Here is a 21,010-nt window from a genome sequence, read left to right as displayed (position 1 = left end):
CCATGAAAAGCCATTCATTTGTGGAAGAGGACTTACATGTCCCACATGCCAGTCAGCCTTTTATGATAGACAGATCATTTAATTATTTTCACTGCTCAACAACTCTCAAGTGTGTCGGCTGGTTTATGTCTCTTCTCTCCTCCTTTCATAAAAAATAATCTGTGCTATTTACATGGTGTTACAACATCTCCCTTTTATAGCTGGAGCTTTCTTTAAAACATGATGCTCGAAGTCTAAATCTTCACAGCATGATTTCTACTTTCATACATTAGTCATTTAAGCTTCATATAATACTAATGTGTTGTCTGTTTTGAAGGGAGTAACAAACTGTCCTGCTGTAAGAATCCAATTGAATTTTTTTTGTTTTTGAGATTAAGTATGGAAGTAAGTAGGAAAATCTGCAATCTAACCAAATTCCTTACTACTTATAATGCTAGATTACATTTAAATGAATTGATTATAGGATAAACACAGACTGACATATAGAGAGAAGGCCTGGTTTGAAGCTCAGCAGATATTATACAACATGGTATAGTTAGCATAAATATGAACATTGCCGTGCACATACTACAAAAATAGTATTTATGTATATAATGAATAGCAGGGGAGCTACTATCGATCCTTGTGGAACGCCTTTATCAACCATTTCGTGACTTTTGATTTGAAACCAACAGCAACCACAGTTAAAACAGAAAATAATTTTACTTTCTTCATTTACTATTCTCTTGATGTACGTCAGTGTTGACTCCTGTCTTGAGTCTATTTCCTCAGCTAGTTAATTAGCAAGTCCATTCTTCTGCTGACCAAAGTATTCTCCACTCAACCACAATTAGACACATTTGCCGATCGTAGAGACTCCTCTCTTCTCAGTCCACAAACCGGCCTTCCCTTCCTGCCATGGTTTAATTTATCCGTCTCTCCACAGTCGATCTAAGTCCCCATCTCATGCCATCTCAGTGCAGCTTAGACGTGGCTGGCCCTCATCGCTTTCCTCTATGAAATCGCTTTCACACACACACACACAGTGACTCCTCCAGAATGTGAATGAAGCTGCTGCTGCTAACCCTTACTATGATATGGCAGTCACGTCACACAGACGCAAAGATGCATGCACACATATATGCAAAAAAAAACAACACAGAATATGGTTCTTGCAGCAGTGTATTATGTACTGGCAGTCTTTTCCTCAGAGCAGTAAATAAATAATGAGAACACTGTTAAAATTCTGCCAGTATTCCATTGCTCTGCTGCTATCAGCCCTGAGCCTCCCTGCTCGGCTTCTTTCTAAAGAAAAGGAAGGTCTTGCTTGAAAGACAGAGGCTATTATTCCTTTTTCATATTTTTATTCCTTTTCCTTAAATCTCCCCACTGTTCAGCCCTCTCTCCAGCTCCTTTACTTCTCCTATTCTCTTTTTACTCCCCCTTATAAACTTAGCTCTTACCATTTATTTTACTCATGCATACATAATAATTTTCCATTAACATTTTTACGAGACAGAAGCTTCCCTCTTGTGCATTTTGGTGACGCACAACTGGCAGAACGTGACACATTGTCTCGTGGAATATTACAGGAAGACGGAATGTCTTTACGATTTTGCTCTGCTTTTGTATTTATGACTCGTGTAGGGTTGAGATCTGTGGAGGTATGCTATTGTCAGACCAGAGTTCAGTGGAGAAATAGAAGGGCAGCATATTCCAGGCTACCGGCTCTTTGTTCAGGTTAGTTCAAGAAGGAAGTGCAAGAATCAGTAGTAGATAATGTGAGATGACAAGTGCTGGTATTTAAGCTGGGAACAGATCATGACATGAGCTGCATAAGGCGGACCTGTCCGTTTAAATATGATGCCCTCTACTTTTCTGTGTCTCGTGGAGCGGGCAGTTGATATTTCAGAGTATTTCCACATAACACACTGACCTTTCGTGTTGGGGATGAAGATCTAAAGCAGACAGATTGGGGCCGAGTGATGTACGAGTGCAACAGATAACAAGACAAGAGAGATGTCGTACTGGGTGTGTTTGCGTGAGTAAGTGTAAACTCTATGTGGTGTGCATTCAGTATTAGTGGCTCTGCAGCATTCTGAGAGCTAAATCACATGTGTAAGCCTGTTGAACTAACAGCCAACATGAATTTCAAACGGCAACTATCACAACACAAGGAGGTTAAAAATGAGAGAGAGAGAGAGAGAGAGAGAGAGAGAGAGGCATAATAAGTGACACGGCACTCCATGCTTACAGAAGTTGTTCTTCATTTCTTGGCAGCTGATAAATTACTCTCTGATGTAGCAGATATAGTTCAAGCGCACAAAGATGGAATAAAAGAAAACTGAGAGGTAGAAAATGACAGTCCCAATAGAAAGGTCAACCCTGAGTGTGGTTGCTTACTGTGGATACAATTCTTTCAGCATATTGGCATCAGTGACTCAAATCCTTTCTGCCCTGTGGACTATCCCTTCTCCAGCCCTGAGGTCTTTGGTAGTGGCACTGCAGTAAATGTGCTGGTAAAGCATTTTTTTAAATTAAAAAAATAGCAAAGAGTGCTCTTATTGTGTGTGTTTTATTGGGAGAAAAGGAGAGAGGATTTTTACTCACAAATATCCAATCCCCCCCGAATCCTCAGCAGGTCATTGCGATTACTGCAGAAAACCGTTGTTCTACCCCATCCCAGCTTCTTTGCTGCTCTCCCACACAGTCATTTGCATTTTCTCTCTTGGCTCTCTTCCATATCTTTCAATGTATCCTGTCACACCTGTTATTCACTTGTTTACTCAGTATTTCTTTTCCCTCCTTCTTTGTGGAAGCGCAGAACCTCATCTAAATGCACAGCCAGTCACAGGCTCCCTAACCTGCTTTGGGCATTTTTACTGGTATGAACAAGTGCAATCATCCTTTTCTTTCTAATACCATCTCATAAGAGCTCAAGGTGACATAGAATGGCTTACATGCCTGGGATGAATTAACCTATTCCCTGCTTGTCTGCATGTCTTGATAGTGCAGTGCATGCATACCTTGATATTTCATTCACTTTTATGTGGCTTTGGTGGTTATCTCGTCCTGTCCCGCTCAAACAAAATGAATAGGCTTTCCAGTGCTTGCTCTCTTGCCTGCAGACAAGCAGAGAGAGGCAGGGGAGAATAGGAGTAAGGAGGAGGGGAGAGGGTATAGCAAATGAGGTGTGGGTAAGAATTATGGGGGACTAGAGAAGAGAGCAGTACAGCCCAGCCCTGGAAATGGAGAGAAAGATGGTGAAGGAGAGACAGGAAGAGAGCGAGAAATTATACAAGGTATAATCCATGCGAATTCAGCCTTAGTCGTGCAGTGTCCAGATCAGCAGGCTCCTTCACCGCTGGGGAACAACTGCCTTTTGTGCCCCCCCCCCCCGCTGCAGTGGGGGAGTGCACTTACCGTCGCGCCCAAGGGGAGAAGCCAAGAAGTATCCTCCAATCAGCCGTTAGTGATTTCTCTCATCTTGTGGGGCTGCTGATGGTGATTTATCACTGACCTGAGACAAGCGCTGTACTCTGCTCAACACCCTAACCACCTGGAATACTCCACCATGGTTTTTATTTCTTTTCTTAAACACAAATACCCTCCTGTGGACATTTCAAATAGAGTGACCAGAGGACAAAGGGAGGATTAAAATGGACTTACTCACTGCCATTCCTGAATTTTCTTCTCTTTTTTTGTCCTGCTGCAGACTGAAGATAACTTTTATGGGTACATTTGTGCCACATTGAGGACATGCTTTTATAGAAGAATATAGGCATTTTTTCTAATTCATCTGTCATATCTAATGTTATATTTTATTCTGAAAGCATGGCAAGCAGAGGATGATTGTAGGCACTCTACTACAATAATCATGTATGATTGATACTCGGGTAGATAGAGGTATATGGTGATGGTCAAGAGATGGAGACGGAGAGACGAGGGGACAGCTGGAGCACACCTGCCTGCTGAGCACGTCTGACACCTCGCTGTAGCTTGATTAGCGTCTGCTCTCTAGACTATCAGGTTCTCTCTTCCCTAAGTTCCTCCCTGTGTGCATGCGTATGTTAGTGTGACTGAGTGTGAATTGGTGAGTTTGGGTTCGGAGCAGACTTTGGGATTACACTGCCTCTGGAAAGGATACAGGTGTAGTGGAGCCTTGAATGAGGATTAGCAGCTCTAACACCGTGTAGCCGGCAGCACACCGGCAATGGACCTTTGAGACAAGACTCTCAAGTCTCACTGGAGGATTAAGGATAAAGCTATAACCAGCATGATGGGACCCAGAGGGCAAAGGAAGGGGACAGGAAGGCAATTGAGAAAGTTATATTGAGATTCTGTTACCCTTCTAATTCAGGTTATCCTTGACTGAGGCTAATCGTTTCTGCAATTTGAATATCGAAGCATGAGAGAATGTGTTTGTATGTCCACAGGCTGATAAAAATGACCTGCCTAAATAAATGAAATCATTGGATATGTAAAAGACAAACCGATAGTACTTGTGATAAACAATTTTGATTACCTTGCAAGCACAAAATCCAATTGATCCATGAGTTGGTTTGATATTGATTTGACTGCACAGTCAGGACAGAGTCTTGTCTCATCTGCGCTGAAGAGGTCAGTAATTTAATTATAATCCGTCATTCAGATCTCACCCTAGAGCAGTCTGCCAGAGTGCTGAGTGTGCGATAGTGTAGAGAATCAATGGTCCACTACTTGTCATGATATCTGATAAACACGATGTGTTTCTGCTGCAGTCTACGATAACAATCCCACAGTTCCATACATGTCTCGTATTATTCGGAGAGGCATTATGAAAATGACTTCTCCGTTGATGGCAGTTCTGCTTGACAGTTACAGGAAATTTGTCAGTTTGTGAGCTTGTAGTTGAAAGAGCCGTGTGTTGTTGCCTGTCTTGATGCGTGTGCAGGTGTGCATGCTCTTTGGGCTTGTATCCCTGGCATACACCTTATCTTAGCTGAACAGCAAGGGCTTAAAGATCCTGCCTAAGGGTGTAATGGACACCACTTTGCACCACTCAACCTACCCCTTAAAGAATTGCTCAAGGTATTTGCTAACTTGAGTGGTGGACGAGAGCAGGGCTGTCCCGATAGGGCTTTCAGGAGGAGACGTTATCTTAGCAGCCACTCTCAGCAATCCTGGAAAGCAGAGGGTTTAGCAAGTGATATGCTCGATGTGGGAGGGAGGAGAGAAAAAACAGGACTGAGGTGAGTTCTTTGATAGCTGTATTGTTTGTATCTAACTTGTTCAAAGAGCATTGCTGAACGTGATGCCGTTTGGTTGTCTCGTGCTGCAAGTGAAAAAACTCAGGAGCAGCGTGAGGGAGTTCAGCTGGAAAAAAAGCTGCTCTATACAGCAGTTTTCAACACTGAAGAACAGACCAGGCATGGTCCAGCATATATACCTTATGATCACTTTTGACAAGTCACTGGATCAGCATTGATTTGACTGAAACAACTGCCTAATCTACATAAGCACAAAACCAGCAGGACTCTTACAAACCGCCTTCCTCCAGATCCAAGATAACACTGAAACTGGACGATCTACAACAAGCACATTTACTTAAGCAACATTTTACCTGCGATGGAGACAGATACAAACAGGTGGTGTTGGAGCTCTGAAACAATCGCCACCTTTGAATTTACTTTGGATTATAACACTTGAATTTTGAACGACAAGAGGAGAAGACAGCCAAATAAACTGTGGATCTGTCCCCGGCAGGGATGTGTTGTGTGTTACTCTGAGGAGGAGGAGTGCATTATACCACAAGCCTGCGGATGAGGGTGGGGCTCTCCCACTGCCACAGACAAAGACCCTGATAGCGAAAGTCCTGGTGTGAGAACTGGTCAAGTGGGGCAATTTTGAACCTGCACAGTCCAGCGCCGTGTCAAAAGTCACTATGGGGTGCAACATGTGCGTGGTTCAAAAGCCCGAGGAACAATACAGGGTCATGTTCCAGGTGAGCACTCTGTCTCTTCTCTTTCTTTCTCTGACTGGTTTCCGTCTCTTTTTTTTTTCTGTCTTCAAGCAAAAGCATTCCTTTGTGTGTCCTTAAAGTTTTCATTGTTATTCTGTCTTAATTTGGTTATTTCTTACAGCGATGCTGCTGGATGAGTTAAAATCCAAACAGCTCAGACACAAATGTCTGCAGTAAAAATCAACAGAACCTCATCACGTTGAGACACTCAATCAACCCGAATAATTCACATATAATATTCCCAACAACCACTTTAAAATCCAAGATACATTTAGCATCTATAAACCGCAGTTATTTGTATCCATGGAAATGTCAAGGATAGTAACATCAGGTTATTCGTGAATGAGTAAAAATAAAACAGCACCATCATATCACTTACTTAAACATGATAGTGACAGAACAGTGAGCAATTAATACAAATCATGAGGTGAATTAAAACTGCATTGAACAGGACTGATTGATTTAATATAAGCTCCAGATCATGTGACACATCTCACTTTTTGCTGAACTCGTATGCCTTTAGTGTAGATTTTAAGTATATATATATATATATTAGCCCCCAAAAAAGCTGTGGAAATCACTTTGCAACCTCTTGAGCAAAGCTACTGAAATAGTCAATCAGTGACGATAACACCGATAATTATGATAATGACACTTCACTGTAATTACAATGATTACGATCAGAGAGAGCAGCGCTAAATTGCGCAAGATATAGAGCGATACGCTGGCCTGGGGAAAGTAGAGTCCCGCAGAGCCACGAAGGCAGCAGGATGGATGGCTCGTGAACGCCGGCCTAAAGTGTTATGGGAGAGAGGGGTTGCCACGGTTACAGCCTCAGCACCACCTGCCAGCTGGGACCGCGGACTGTATGCGAGTAAGCTCATCTGGCTGTGCAGAGCCCACAGGAAACTGCTGCTCAGTAACCCCACGATACATGCGGATGACCAAAATAAGTCCCATGCTTACGAAGCATGAAAAATGCTCAGCACTCATGGGAATGCAGAGCAACACTTTTAGTATCTGTGGCATCAGAAGCCTCAGCTGGGTCTCTGTAGCATGCTGGAGTCGGGCTCTGGGCCAGTTAACTGGGCTGCATCTGGTGCCAGAGGCGATGCCAAGAGAAATAAAAACATGGAGGGAGACTGAGTCAAAATAGAGGCTGGATAATGAGTCAAACGGGGGGGGGGGGGGAGAGTCAAATTAAAGAGGGAGGGAAAGTCAGACCGTTTCATTTATTCCTGCCGTTTGCCCTGAGGTCAACTGTGTCCCTACACGTCTGTCATCCCAGAAACACTTCAGCTCTGTCAGACAGAGTATCTGCACGTGGTCTCCAGACGGGCGTGGCGATGAGGGGAGCGAACAGCGATGGCAGGAGATATGTTGTACGACGTGGTGCATGCAGAGCAGTTGCCACATTGCATGCAAATCTATTGCGTGAATGGTGGTTGTGTAGGTAGAGCAGATATTTTGAGGTGTTGGAGCAGCAAGACTGCATATATTGTGGTCTGGTGAGCCTGAAACGACATTGCTAGCAGGGAGCAGAGGAGCATATATATATATATATATACATATATATACACATATATATATATACATATATATATATACATATATATACACATATATATATATACATATATATACACATATATATATATACATATATATATATACATATATATACATATATATACATATATATATATATATATACATATATATACATATATATACATATATATATATATATATATATATATATATATATACATATATATATATACATATATATACATATATATACATATATATATATATATATATATATATATATATATATATACACACATATATATACGTATATATACACATATATATATATATATACGTATATATACATACACACATACATATATATATATATATATACACACATATATATATATACATACACATATATATACATACATATATATATGAATGAGAGAGAGAGAGAGAGAGCAAACGCAGATGGAGTACTGAACCGGAGCCACAGCCTTTCAGAGGCTGACTAGTACATTGCATTGAGAATATATTCAGTAAAACACAGAGGTCTGTTAAACCACATAAAAAAAGTATGAATACTAAAAGGCAGCCGAGAGGAACTCACAGACTTCATGCTGTTTTTTTCTATAAAATTCAATCTCAGTTATTACATTTATGATTACAAACAAAGCATTTCTTGCTGTGCAGATGGCTGATTAATCCAAAGACCATGCCAAAGAAAAGATGGAGGTATACTGTGTGCAATCATTTAACAAAAAGAGGAAACATAATTATATTTCCCCCCCCCCCCACACACACATTTCATGGCCTTTAGAGGTTTTCAGCTTTGAGCTGTTTTCCTTAACTATCGTGTATAATTACACCTTCAAATTAGATGCAGTCTACTGAGTAACTGTCTTTAGACAATAAATACAGCATTACACAGCTTAAAGCTACATCAGGCTGGAAACCAGGCTGTTAAATGTAACTCTATCAACACACTTGCTTCTCTTGCCAAAGGAATAAAAAAGACTCATGCATTATACATTGGGCTTCTGCTACACATACGCTGCACACTGGTGATTGGTTCACACCCATTGGCATGTTTCTGATCAATTTAGCCTCCTATAGCCCCGAGTTAAAAGGCACATTGTTGTTCAGTTAATGAGTAACGGACTCAATTGTAGACGTCATGTGCACATAAACCATTTTGAGCAAGAGTTTCCCCTTTACATACATTTTGCAGAGTACCTGACCCCCCCCCCCCCCACACATACACACACACACACACACAGACACACACTAAACCTCTGTCCCCCCCTGAGCCCTTCAGCCACTCCCTTTTTCTCTCCTCCGTCACTGAAAGTGGGAGGCTGTTTCCATGGCAACCGGCGTCATTAAACAAACCTAATGTGCTTTTATTCACAATGACACGAAGAAACACGCTGACAGCCGCAAGAGGCAAACTGATGAGGATCAATAATTTAGCTAAATAGGTGCATGGTTTGGTGCACACCCGCATGCATGTGCACACAGGAGCATAAATACTGAAGGTGGACAAAATAAAAAGGGACACCCGACAACATAATTTGACGAGAGCGCCACAAACGAATGTCCAAACAAACACTGAGCAGGTTTCTCAAAGGTGTCAGGCATTGCAGGGCTACAGTGATAGATTATCATACTGTCAGGTAGTCCTGTTATGTTGTCCATCCCTCCAGTATCTGCCAGTACTGTCGCTGTACTTTTCACTTTTGATATAATATTCCCCAATATCGTTTCCCCGTCCATTAATTCCATCAGTAACACTTTACATTAATGCCCCTCATATAGCAAATGATGCTGTAGTTACAAGCAGATATAAGGAGATGTTGACGCATTTGTTCATGTACAGTATTTTCAACAATTAGGACTTCACCTATGAGGAAATATTTTATAACGGGTTACCTAAATATAGAAAATTGACATTCATTTGTTTATACACTAGCATTCAGTTATGGAGGCGACACATGAGAGGTTAAAGTTGATGACCACTTGGGGTGGGGTGGGGGGGTGTGTTCTGTTTAACATAATAAAAAAAAGAAACTGCAGGTTAATTGTATCACCTGAAAGACCACTCGTTACCTCTTGGCGTGTCAGCTTCTTTTTATGTCAGGGATGTGTCGGTTTCCTCAGGTGAAGTGCAGGTTAGTGTGCGGAATATGTACGCGTCTGCCGGGTTCCTGCTCTTTCCCCTGCAGACTTCTCAGGCGTGTGACTGACATGAACCCGGGACAACAAGGATGGAGAGGATGTCTCATTTAATAGGAAAGGAGTGACGGAAAAAAGAAAGGGTGGAGGGCATTATTGTAAGGCCATGTAGCCTGTGACATGTTTTACAGACTTCTGCCACCACCAATAAAAAAAAAAAAAGCCTGCCCACAATTCATCTTTTGTTCTCACTGATAGTGTATTAATAATGTATGTAAATTCATACAGTCATACTGCTGCTGAGGTTCCTCAGCTCAATCGCCATCATTTCAAAGAATGTTTTAAATCAATATCTTCTCACTGTTGTTAGTTTATAATAGGCCTACTGCACCACTCTCTGCTTGCTCATTTGAATTAGCTCTGTGATATCAAACAACAGGGGTCATAGCCGGAGTCGGTCGACTCCATCTCCAGATAAATTGATTTACTGAGGAGGCGACTGCTTCAGCCTTCAAAGTATGAGAGATGAGAAAAATCAATTACCGAACAAGTGGAATTCAATATGTTGTGGGGGGGGGGACAGGAATGCACATGGACCAGGTTTGTGAAAGACTCCCCATAAGGACACTTCAGATTAAGACAGATAGTTTGTGTATTTCTCCACACGTGTTTAGGATATTGTGGGTTACTGGAGTTAGTCGTCCCTCTTTTTTCATCTCCGCCTGTTGTACAGCACACGTGGTTAATTTGCCCTTTAAAAGGGGCTTTCAGATAAAGACTAATTATGCATCAACCACTTAGTAATTTCCCACGAGCCTCCATTGTGTGCGTGTTTACATACAAGTACTGAACCTAGAGCCAGACTCGCTCGTCGTTTACCTTCACTCGGCAATTCCTTGAAAGCTTGTACTCTACATTTCTCCTGCATCATTACATGCCCCTCACATCCCTTCCACCTTGCTCCCCCTGCACTCCTTCAGCGTCTTCCTGCCTTTGCTTTCTTTTTTTTACACTTTGAACTCTTCGCATCTCTTTCATGTCTGACGCATCAGCCCCCATCCACACCCTCAGCTGCCGCTGATACCGCCACCGCCCACCCCCTACTGGGAATTGTGGAGGCTTCACTATTTTTCTGAATTTAAATTCTTTTTAAACACAAATAAACAGATATCGAGATGGAGTGTGGGGATGGGTGTGCACCCGAGGGTTCATTATTTGCATTGCTTTTGTCGCTTATAAATAGCAGATGTAAGTAATGACCTACTAACCCAGAGATAATACAGAACAGGCAAGAGTGTAGTGGATTCTCCATCAAGTCAGATATAACACACAACAACCATTACCCTGCATGAAGTCATCTTCAAAGCAATCCCAGCACCTCTCATTGATAATGAATGAGAAATCCCCCTCTCATCCCTCTCCCTCAGTATTCATACCTGTCACTCATGAGCTGGCTCCTAACAGCCTTTCTCTGATTCTAGAGAGCTGGACCGTGTGGTCAGAAGCACAGAAACAATAGATACCTCCTGCTGTTTGGAGAGAAACGAAAAGAAAAATCTGAAATAAATATGCCCTTTGGTGAAAGATGTTAAAGTGCGATTTTCCTCTAATCTAACATGCAAAACTACAGTGTTGATTCCTTCATCACCAATGGGCCATGTAGGGAGGAAGCCTCTTATTTGTATCCAAGTGAAGAAGTTCATTAAGAGAGACGATAAGATTTACGAGGGAACATTAGTGCGAGGAAGGACAAACACGCACAAGGAGATGGACCGACTGAAATAGAGTGGGAGGAGGGTGAGATGTCGTCTCCGTAGGGAAGGGACAGAGAAGACAGAACTGCTGAGGCAGCTAAAGAAAACAGAATGTGGGGAAAACAGGAGAGAGTAGAAGAAGGAGTGGATATGGGTGGGGATGGAGGAAGAGAACAGAAAGGGAAATGAATGCGAGCATGGAAACACAATGGCAAAGCAGGAAAGATAGACCAGAGGGTGGTGGTGGCGGTGGTGGTGTAGCGGTATGGGAGAGAACCAAAGGGAGCAGGGGCTGAATGTGGCAAGAAAGTTTTTGTGCTTGGCTGCACAGGGGAACATTGATTTGACATGCAATTACTGGAAGGGGACAAGAGCAGAGAGGGAGGGAGGGAGGGAGGGGGAGAATGAAGAAGCAGGGCGGTAAAGATGTCGGCAGTCGCAGACAGCCAAGGTCAGTGACTGAGTGCAGCGTGAATGACACTCTACAAAGGCAGTCTGGCTCGGTCACTGCCTACGAACATCATCATGTTCCCGTCCATTTCCTGTAATGAAATCAGGAGGATTGAATTTGTCTTCATGAGTGCATTTCAAAATGTGTTAATTTAATTTGAATTCTATTAAAATTCAACCAACAGCCTACAGCCATGCAGCGCTTTGAGCTACAGGTATAATGCTTACCATGTTCACTATCGAAGCATTGGCATGCTAATATTTGCTAATTAGCATTAACAGAAAATACGTCTTTTGTACAGCCCAAAATCACAAATTTGCCTCAGAGGGCTTTACCAAACCTAAAATAAAATGTGGTGCCAATCCAACAAGGTGACGTTGAGATATTTCACGAGATATTTTGACCTGCTGGTGGCGCTAGTGGACAAGTCAAGGGATCCCCAAAGTCATTAGGATTCATCCTCTGGGGAACATGCATGACTGTACCAAATTTCATGGCAATCTATGGAATTTTTGAGATATCTCATGTCTGGACCAAAGTGTTTGGCTGTTAGAGGGGCAGACATTGATATCAATAGAGCCACACCGCTAGCATGGCTAAAAACAGCTAGAAATACTGAATCACGTATAAATACTAAATGATTCTTTCTTCTGTTTGTGGGAAGTCCTGCTTGATTTGACCAGCAATGTTTTGGTTCAGTAACGCTGAAGTCAAATCCCTGTTTTGATTATTTCTCGTCCACATTTATTTTCAATAGTCTTTCATTATTAATGGCCCTCGTCCTCTTTCTTGCTGTGTGAACCAGCCGCGGTGTGATAGAGGGGAGATGTTTCAAACGCCTCAGGATTTGGCTTTTAACAACACTAAAGAGTCACGACACATGTTGTGACGCTTCCGTTTATATGACAACTATTTACCCCGTATATATGAGGAATGTTTAAATGAACTGCCATGTCCAATGAGCTCTGAAAAGAAAAGGAATTAAGAAAACGTTCTTTATGTCTCAGCTAAAAGGGTTTTACTTCTCTAAATCAAATGTTTGAAAGCGCGACATTCAGCACAAATTACAATATAAGACTTTGTAGTGAGGCTCCCGTTCCTCAGAAAAGAGAGAAAATTAAAGTAATTTCTCCAGAATAGAAATACGTTTTCTTATTCAAATATATTTGCAGGGGAACCACTTTTGATTCACAGAAAAGAAAGATAAGTGTTTTGTAAAAAAGCGTTCAGGAAGAGCGGAGCGCACAAAACTAATGTACTAAATAAACTCATTTTTATCTCTGTGGCTGTTAATGTGAATATTTGTTCTCCAGAAACCCTTGGTATTTTCCAACCTTTCCCAGTTGTACTTACTAACTCCACCATTTTCCTGATTTCTTTCCCTCTCTCCACAGAAGAGTCACATAAACAACATGTTGTGCTCTTTTGACGCTGACGGTCGATTTAAGGTCTCAGTATAAAGCTTTCTGCTCTGTGTGATGTGGCGTCAAAACCTTTTAGATATAAATCAATCTCTTTTTGTCTGTGTGCCTGTAGAAACACGGTCAGCCGTGTGACACTTATATGCCTGCTGAAGTGTCTTTCTAGTTTCCTATTAACACAACACAACCTCAGTCTGTCCGTAGCTGTGTGTAGCTGTAGCTCCCCCTCCTGTTGAACTAACCTCGCCTGTTTGATAATACTGCCCATGTGGGTCCATCCGTCCATCCTGTCTTCCTCCCTTCCTGCAGTGGTGGAAGAAGTATGCTTTACTTAAGTTAAAGTAGTAACACCATGCTGTAAAAAAAAAACACTGTTACAAGTAAAAGCCCTGCTTTCCAATAGTCCACCCACACACAACAGGTGTTTTCACTTGCCTAATAAGGACTGCACTTCATCTCCCTCGTTAGAGTTTGGTGAAGTCATGGAATTTGTATGCACTGCTTCAACACACACCTGACCAGAGGTTTAATCAGCTAGGGGGATGGAAAACACCCGTGTGTATGTGCAGAGCCTTTCATTTGCAACGTAACTTTAGCAGAAAGTACAATTCTTCCCTCTGAAATTTAGTGGAGTGAAAGTATAAAGCAGCGTGAAATAAAAAAGCTCAATAAAAAGTACAAGAACCTCAAATTGTACAGTACTCGAGTAAATGTACTATCCACCACTGCCTTCCTTTTATCATGGTCAGCATCGATCTAGTTGATCGTTTCACTAACTTTGCTGCCCGCTTTCCAAATCTTTGTCTGTGTCTTGTGATTTCTCTGCGTTAAAAATAGATTTAGAGAAGCACTCCGCTACACCTCGTGTTTTTATCTTTATTACTTCACCATTTCTCCTTTAATTCATATTTAAAAACGTTGATAGTGTAGCACATCCCAGAATTCAAAATCAAGGAGGACAACATACTTGCATTTCACTTGTAGACATGTGTCTGTTGCAATGTGAGCCAATTAAACAGGTGAAATGCCAGTGTTAAGTCCTCCTTGGCTATTACCTGTTTTAAGCTCATTGGAATTTGGGTCTAGCACTGAATGTTGAAGCTCAGCCTCCTTTACCAAAACAGTCTCTGTAAATTCAATTAGCTCCTTCTCTCATTTTCTCCTCCTGCTCCTCCACCATTTTGATCTTGACTGTGATTTCCAGGTTAATGGAAAGGAGCTGTCCCGCCTTTCTGGGGACCCCACCCTGGACATACGGGACCCTGTGCTGTCCAACATACTGAGGCGGGGGGCCCGCAGACGTGCAGGCCTGGCAGGGGCCCCCGGCGGGTTAGTGCCAGTGACCATGGGTATGGCCGACTGTGTAGACAGCTGCACCCAAACAGACATCAGCTTCCAGCATATGTTGACTCTGGGCAAGAGCAACCAGCATCCCTGTGGTGCTCCACCCCCACCCGACCCTCCGCCGTCCCCTCCACTGCCGCCGTTACTGGAGCCATATCTGTTCAATGAACTGTGAGTGGGAGCAGTTTAATAGGCCTCTGCAGCATGTCCGACTGTCAGACCAGAGCTCATCTGCCGTCTTGGTTCTAGTCCATGCCATTCTGTTCACACATTTGAAGTTTGAAGCTGCCCCAATTACTGAAATATTATGTTCTGAATATTGTCATTCTCAGCTTCATAGAGCCGGTATACTACGACCCCACTGACTACTTCGACATCACTCAGCATGAAGTGGACAGACAGGATGAACTGGAATATGAGGTGAGAGACCTTTACTCAAACTGTTACAGAAAAGCTGCCCCGTGGATGCCCGTCTGACATCCTCACACTTCTCTCCAACTGCTTCAGGAGGTGGAGCTGTATAAGTCTCGTCAACAGGATAAACTCGGGCTGACGGTGTGTTACAGAACCGATGATGAGGAGGACCTGGGAATATATGTAGGAGAGGTGAAGAGAGTATTATGAAATCAAATTTTCAATAAAGTTTTCCCATTTCTTTATGCTGCTAAACAAATCCTTTTTCCCCCCCAGGTAAACCCAAACAGCATCGCTGCAATAGATGGACGCATCCGCAAAGGAGACAGAATACTACAGGTACAAGTTTACTAAATGTACTGGGGTTTGTTATTAATACTACAGAGATGTATAACTCTTCACAGCAACAGCTTTTTACTTTTCCTTTAGTTACATAATGCATGAAAGTTTAAGATAACCCTGGTCCACAATAGTCAAGTCCCTTTTAATCCAGCCTTATTCGCATATTAAAGGAAATTGCTTTTAGTGGGACAATTATTCAAAATCATTTCATGAGAGATTGAATTTCATTATCATCCTGCTATTAAGCTAAAGAGAGATTTATTTTCCCTGAATCCAGTAATTTAATTGAATCTAGCCTTGGTGTGAGGGGTCTTTCTTTTTCTGACATTAGCTCAGTTTTAATTCTCCTCTTTCTTTCTCTCAGATAAATGGAGTGGACATCCAGGACAGAGAGGAGGCAGTAGCTATTCTCACCAGAGAGGACAGCACTAATGTCTCCCTGCTCCTTGCACGACCCGAGATAGAGGTGAGGATATTGCAGTCTAAGGGGAGATCACTGCAAGGCTCAGTATGAATACTGACCGAAAACACGATACATCCTCTCCCTCTTATCTCCCTCTTTATGGAGCAAGAAATTACTTTACATGATTGGGTATATATGTAAGTAGTGCTCTATGGAATCATTAAGTCGTGAGATTCACAACAGAAAGAAAAGAAATCGGGGACACGACAAAGAGCTCGGTGCTCTGCTGTGTGCTGTGTACTAGCAAGCTGTACGGGCGCTAGAAAAGCAAAGAGGTGCAAAAGCATGATGAGTACACAGATAGTGTGAAGAGAGAGGCAAAGACAAATAGCGCTTGTACTCACAGTGCAAATGTTGCACCGCTTTGTTTCCCTCAAGGTCACTCTCCTAGCACACGTTGTAACACACACCGAAAGCCCCTCAATAACACACCTCCGCCAAATGACTTGGAAACATACAACTTGACACATGTCGACACATTCAAACAGATTTTCATTGCTTACCATATAAAAAACAACAACAGTTGGACACATTATATATGTGAGAATACAAAAACCTATATGCTGCATCTGTACAGAAGAAGCTAAAGGGCGGATTATAAAGGCACTCGTTAAAATGGTCAAAGTCAAAGACACACACACACACAGCCTCTCCTCTGTTTAAATATGTCCTTGTATTGAGAGATGAGCACAAGCACTACCTGTGAAAGGCTGACAAGATTGATATTGCGAAGGCATGGTCCCACATTAAGATTCAAGAGAGCGAGGGGAGGACGGAGAATCATCAGAGGGAAATGCACAAGCAGAGATTAAAGCGTGATCTGTTGTCTTGAGGGAGAAAGAGAGAGAACTGAAGGGGTTGTCGACGAATAAGAATGAAGATAATCAATACTTTGTCTGTAGTCTGCACTGCAACTCGCATTCCAATCAGACCAATTAGCCAAGATCAATCAGTACTGTTTACTTTTTCAAGCTCAAGTATTTGCATTTCATTTGATGCCAATCAATACAGCAAAGTAAACAGCTCAGAAACAACAACAGTTCTACAATATTAAGTATTATTCTTCTCTAAAGATTGGATCATTCTCGTTGGACATTAATCATCCAATAATGAATACTTGACTATGAAAAACAAGTGTCCTTATTAGATAGCTGATGCTTAGATGAAGTCTAAACATGAGCTATGAGTGTTTGTCTTCCTCTACAGACAGATTACTCAATGGATTTCCATTTCCAAATGCAACAGAAGCTTTTTGAAATTATGTTAAAATCTCACGGAGCACCGGCTCCATCTAGTGACAGACAAGAGCACTACTCTTATATCGGTTCAGAAACGTGCTGCACTCAGCATTAAATATATATATAATAATATAATAACAAATATAATCGATTTGTTTACACTGACAACGCTCCATATCTGCTTTATGTGTAAATAGCCAACAGGTTGGCTAATAACTTTATTATATCAACTTCAAAGATTATATATCAATAGTGGGTTTGGAGCTTGTTTCCCTGCCCCCAAGTGGCCAAAAAAAAACTGTGAATGCTTATGCTTCTTTAAAAAATAAAAAAATATTGTTATATTCTATGTTAAAGATCTCATCCAGGCGTGTTCTAAGACATTTAGACATTTAGACATTTAGTCTCTTCACTGACATTGTAATGCATACTTTCCTTCTGTCTTTTGTTTGTCTCTTCAACAATGACCTTAACACCTCCACCGCAATGCCATCAACTAAATGCAACCACCTGTACCTGATACACCTCTACCTGCCAGAATGACAACCAGCTGGATCAAGATGAGTTGGACCCGGACACACTGGACAACGCTGTTCATCTACCCAGCAGCCACAGAGCGAGGAATGGCACCTCGGTCCTGGGTGCCGGACCAGGCGGCGTTGCTGGTGGGGGTGTACTAGGCAGCCTCGGCCGCTCGATGAACAGGGATTCACCTGATTTGCTCAAGACGGTGCTGAGCAACAGCCAGGAGCTGGACAGCGGGGTGGGCCGCACAGATGAAAGCACGCGCTATGAGGAGTCTTCAGAACACGACCTCCTGGGAGACGACCACACTAGTGCCTCCAACACCAACGCCACCAATACTCCTGGGAGCATGCGCAAGTTTTTGTCCAGCCAAGGGGACACTCCGCTCTTGCTGCACTCCCAGGACCTCCAGTTCAGCGCCGACTCCCTCTTAGGGCTGGACTGCGTTAACGGAGGAGGGCTGGAACAGGTGGAGCGATTGGAGAGGGCTTACGCCACCGATCCCGTGAGAATGATGATGCCCGGGCTGACTGACGAGGAGTGCGAGAGGTACAAAGAGCTCCTGGAAATCAAGTGTTACTATGAGAAGATCACCAATGCTCTGATGCCACTGGGAGGTCAGGGGCTGGCCCAAGAGGAAGGTGTCTCACTGGACGTGAACAGGAACGAGAGCCTGACGCAGCACGAAATGGCCCTCCTGGAAGAGGAACTGCGGCACTTGGAGTTCAAGTGTCGTAACATCCTGAGGGCGCAGAAGATGCAGCAGCTGAGGGAGCGTTGTCTGAAGGCTTGGCCCCTCGAGGACATGAATGGAGCCAGTGCAGGGGCTGGACGCTTGGACATTAGTGGTACGTTGGTCAGTGAGGAGTCCTGTCACCACGCTCTGTCAGACATCAATGAGCTGCCAGAGAGGGAGCGATCGGATAAGGACAGCACGAGTGCCTACAACACTGGAGGGGAAAGTTGCAGGAGCACCCCTCTGGTCAACGAACAGCACCCTTCCCCCTCTACACAGAGCCTGGAGGGAGGAGAGCCTCTTCTTTCGGCAGGTACGCAGCTTCCATCCTCCCCTCGGCAGAGAGAGAGAGGAACCAGGGGCGAAAGGGGCGACGGCACACAAGCAAACCTCAACCAACCCTACTCGCCCCACTCCCACAGGAGACGAGCCGAAGCTAAGACATACAGCCCCGGAGCTAAGGTCAGGTCCCTGTCCCGGGACAGAGGAACCAGGCGGGGCTCAGATGGAGAGGTGAGAAGTAGCCCCAAAGCCAATGGGACTGCTGAGAGGTCTGGCGGATACAGTGCAGAGAACAGCCCTTACCTGTCTCGTCGTCAGATGGACACAAAGCCACCTCAGCACTACCTGAGCTGCATGCAGCTGAGGTCTCCCTCCACCTCGGAGCGGCTCGGTGGACCCAGAGAGGGCAGCATAGAGACCTGGGGCGACGCCAGCCCAATGAGCTTGGGTAGCACGTGTAAAGACGTCGCTCAGGCCCCAGGAGCTGTGCCCTTGTCCCCTCCAATGCTGCCGGCCTCCCCTCGTATGGAGTGGAAGGTGAAGATCCGCAGCGACGGCTCTCGCTACGTGGCCAAGCGGCCCGTGAGGGATCGCCTCCTGAAGGCGCGCGCCATGAAGATCCGAGAGGAGCGCAGTGGCATGACCACGGACGACGACGCCGTGAGCGAAATGAAGATGGGCCGTTACTGGAGCAAAGAGGAGCGCAAGCAGCAGCTGCTGAAGGCCCGAGAGCAGCGGCGGCGCAGGGAGTTCATGATGCAGAGCCGCCTCGACTGTTTGAGAGAGCGCGAGAGGGAGCAGGGAGGAGGACAGCAGGGCACGACTCAGCAGCAGGAGCCCACCTCCATCCTGGAGCTGTGCCACCGCAGGAGCGTGAAGAAGCGGAGTCGCAGAATCCTGGACAACTGGATCACGATACAGGAGCTGCTGGCCCATGGGTCCAGGTCTGCAGATGGGAAGAAAGTCTATAACCCTCTGCTGTCCGTCACCACAGTCTGAGATAAGACGGGAGGCAGAGAGTTAGGGAGAGATTAGACGGTGCCAAAGTGTTTCGACGGGGCCTATAAGATCAACACATGCTGCTTCAGTAGGCCTACACCTTGGCACACATATTTGTCTGCAGGGACTCAACATGTTTAGATTGGAGAATTATTTACAATTGTGTCAAATCAAAGCTACATTTCAGAAATGCATTCCATATGCAAATGAAGAATTACAAAAGTGACACATTTTACAATTATACTACAGCATATTTGATATACACTGAATCCCTCTTTTCATTTTGTCTGGTTGAATGGACCTTAACTTGTCAGGAAAACAATTTTCAGACATTTTCATGATGCTTTAATAAAGTGCCATTCTTCTACCTTTCACAGAAACCTGTCACATTTAAAACCCGGACGTCGCGCAGTCAATGCACAAGACAGGAAAGAAGCGCGTGTAGGTGGACAAGTGGGCAGACTTACAGACCATTTGAAACATATTCAGAGGGAGCACATTTAGAAATGAGTCACCACACGAGATCTGCCTTCTTCCATAAAGGAGAGATAGCACCACCTGCTGTACATTAGAGGAGCTTTGCACAAAAGTCATCTTTGCAGGCCTCTACATTTTTATGAAGAACAGAAAGAGGAAAACTAAAAGTGCGGCTTAGAACCAAGCAGCTGTGAAAACAGGATGAGAAAAAGTCACTTCTGTGCCATAAAACTGTATATTTAGTGTCCATGAAGTTTTCTTTGTTGACGGACATTTTTATTGTGTGCCAGTTATTGTAGTTAAAACATTTTTTTTTCATTCTTGTAGTGTTCATGTATCAATGCTCCTTCGTTGTGATACAGGAAATGCAACCTAATTGTCAGACCACAGATGCTTTATGATAAAGAGGAACTGAGCGGTGCCTTCCTGTCAGGCAGACTTGACTGTATAGCACAATTTTCAAAGCGATAAAAAAAAAAACTGCTTTAGCTGCTAACTGCTTTAGCTGAGAAGGTAATCACTGAAGCACAGAGCAACTGACATGCCTACCGTTTTCTTTCCTTAGAAGGGCACACTGTGCTGTATAAAGCACAGAAAACATTTGATGTGTTATTCAAAAAGGCCCATTTGCTATTTAAATGAATAAAATATCAAAATACTTTTTGCCATTTCAAAAGTGCAAAATGCTTTTTCCGGACCAATGAGTTTTGGTCAGTATGCAAATATAATTCATTTCAATGTTGACTGTGAACAAGGCTATTTCACTGCAAATTAAGATTATTCTTCTCTGCCTGTTAATTGGGTCTACAGCTACTTCAACTCTGGATTTTCCGTTCTCAAGAGTCTGAGATTTTTGCCGATGATGTGCTC

The 21,010-nt window shown here is 43.4% G+C and overlaps 1 protein-coding gene across 1 annotated transcript; it reads left to right on the top strand.

Annotated features, from left to right (window-relative positions):
* Positions 1-5,902: 5,902 nt before the first annotated feature.
* Positions 5,903-19,663, top strand: LOC142950114 (PDZ domain-containing protein 4-like). The gene is made up of 8 exons (XM_076092016.1): positions 5,903-5,962; positions 13,294-13,347; positions 14,525-14,835; positions 14,997-15,084; positions 15,172-15,270; positions 15,355-15,417; positions 15,785-15,886; positions 17,660-19,663. Exons 1-8 carry the CDS (start codon positions 5,903-5,905, stop codon positions 19,661-19,663), a joined length of 2,781 nt encoding a protein of 926 aa, XP_075948131.1.
* Positions 19,664-21,010: the final 1,347 nt, after the last annotated feature.

Source organism: Anarhichas minor, unplaced genomic scaffold (genome assembly GCF_050575085.1).
Source record: "Anarhichas minor isolate MPS153535 unplaced genomic scaffold, ASM5057508v1 ptg000003l, whole genome shotgun sequence".
Classification (NCBI taxonomy): domain Eukaryota; kingdom Metazoa; phylum Chordata; class Actinopteri; order Perciformes; family Anarhichadidae; genus Anarhichas; species Anarhichas minor.
This window is presented reverse-complemented; position numbering and strand designations above follow the sequence as displayed.

Bases quoted from the DNA above. Each gene is read 5' to 3' on its own strand.
- LOC142950114 (XM_076092016.1), top strand. From the start codon at position 5,903: ATGGGGTGCAACATGTGCGTGGTTCAAAAGCCCGAGGAACAATACAGG. The intron at 14,836-14,996 runs GTGAGTGGGAGC...TGTCATTCTCAG, and splicing joins CCATATCTGTTCAATGAACT to CTTCATAGAGCCGGTATACT. The intron at 15,271-15,354 runs GTGAAGAGAGTA...TTTCCCCCCCAG, and splicing joins TGGGAATATATGTAGGAGAG to GTAAACCCAAACAGCATCGC.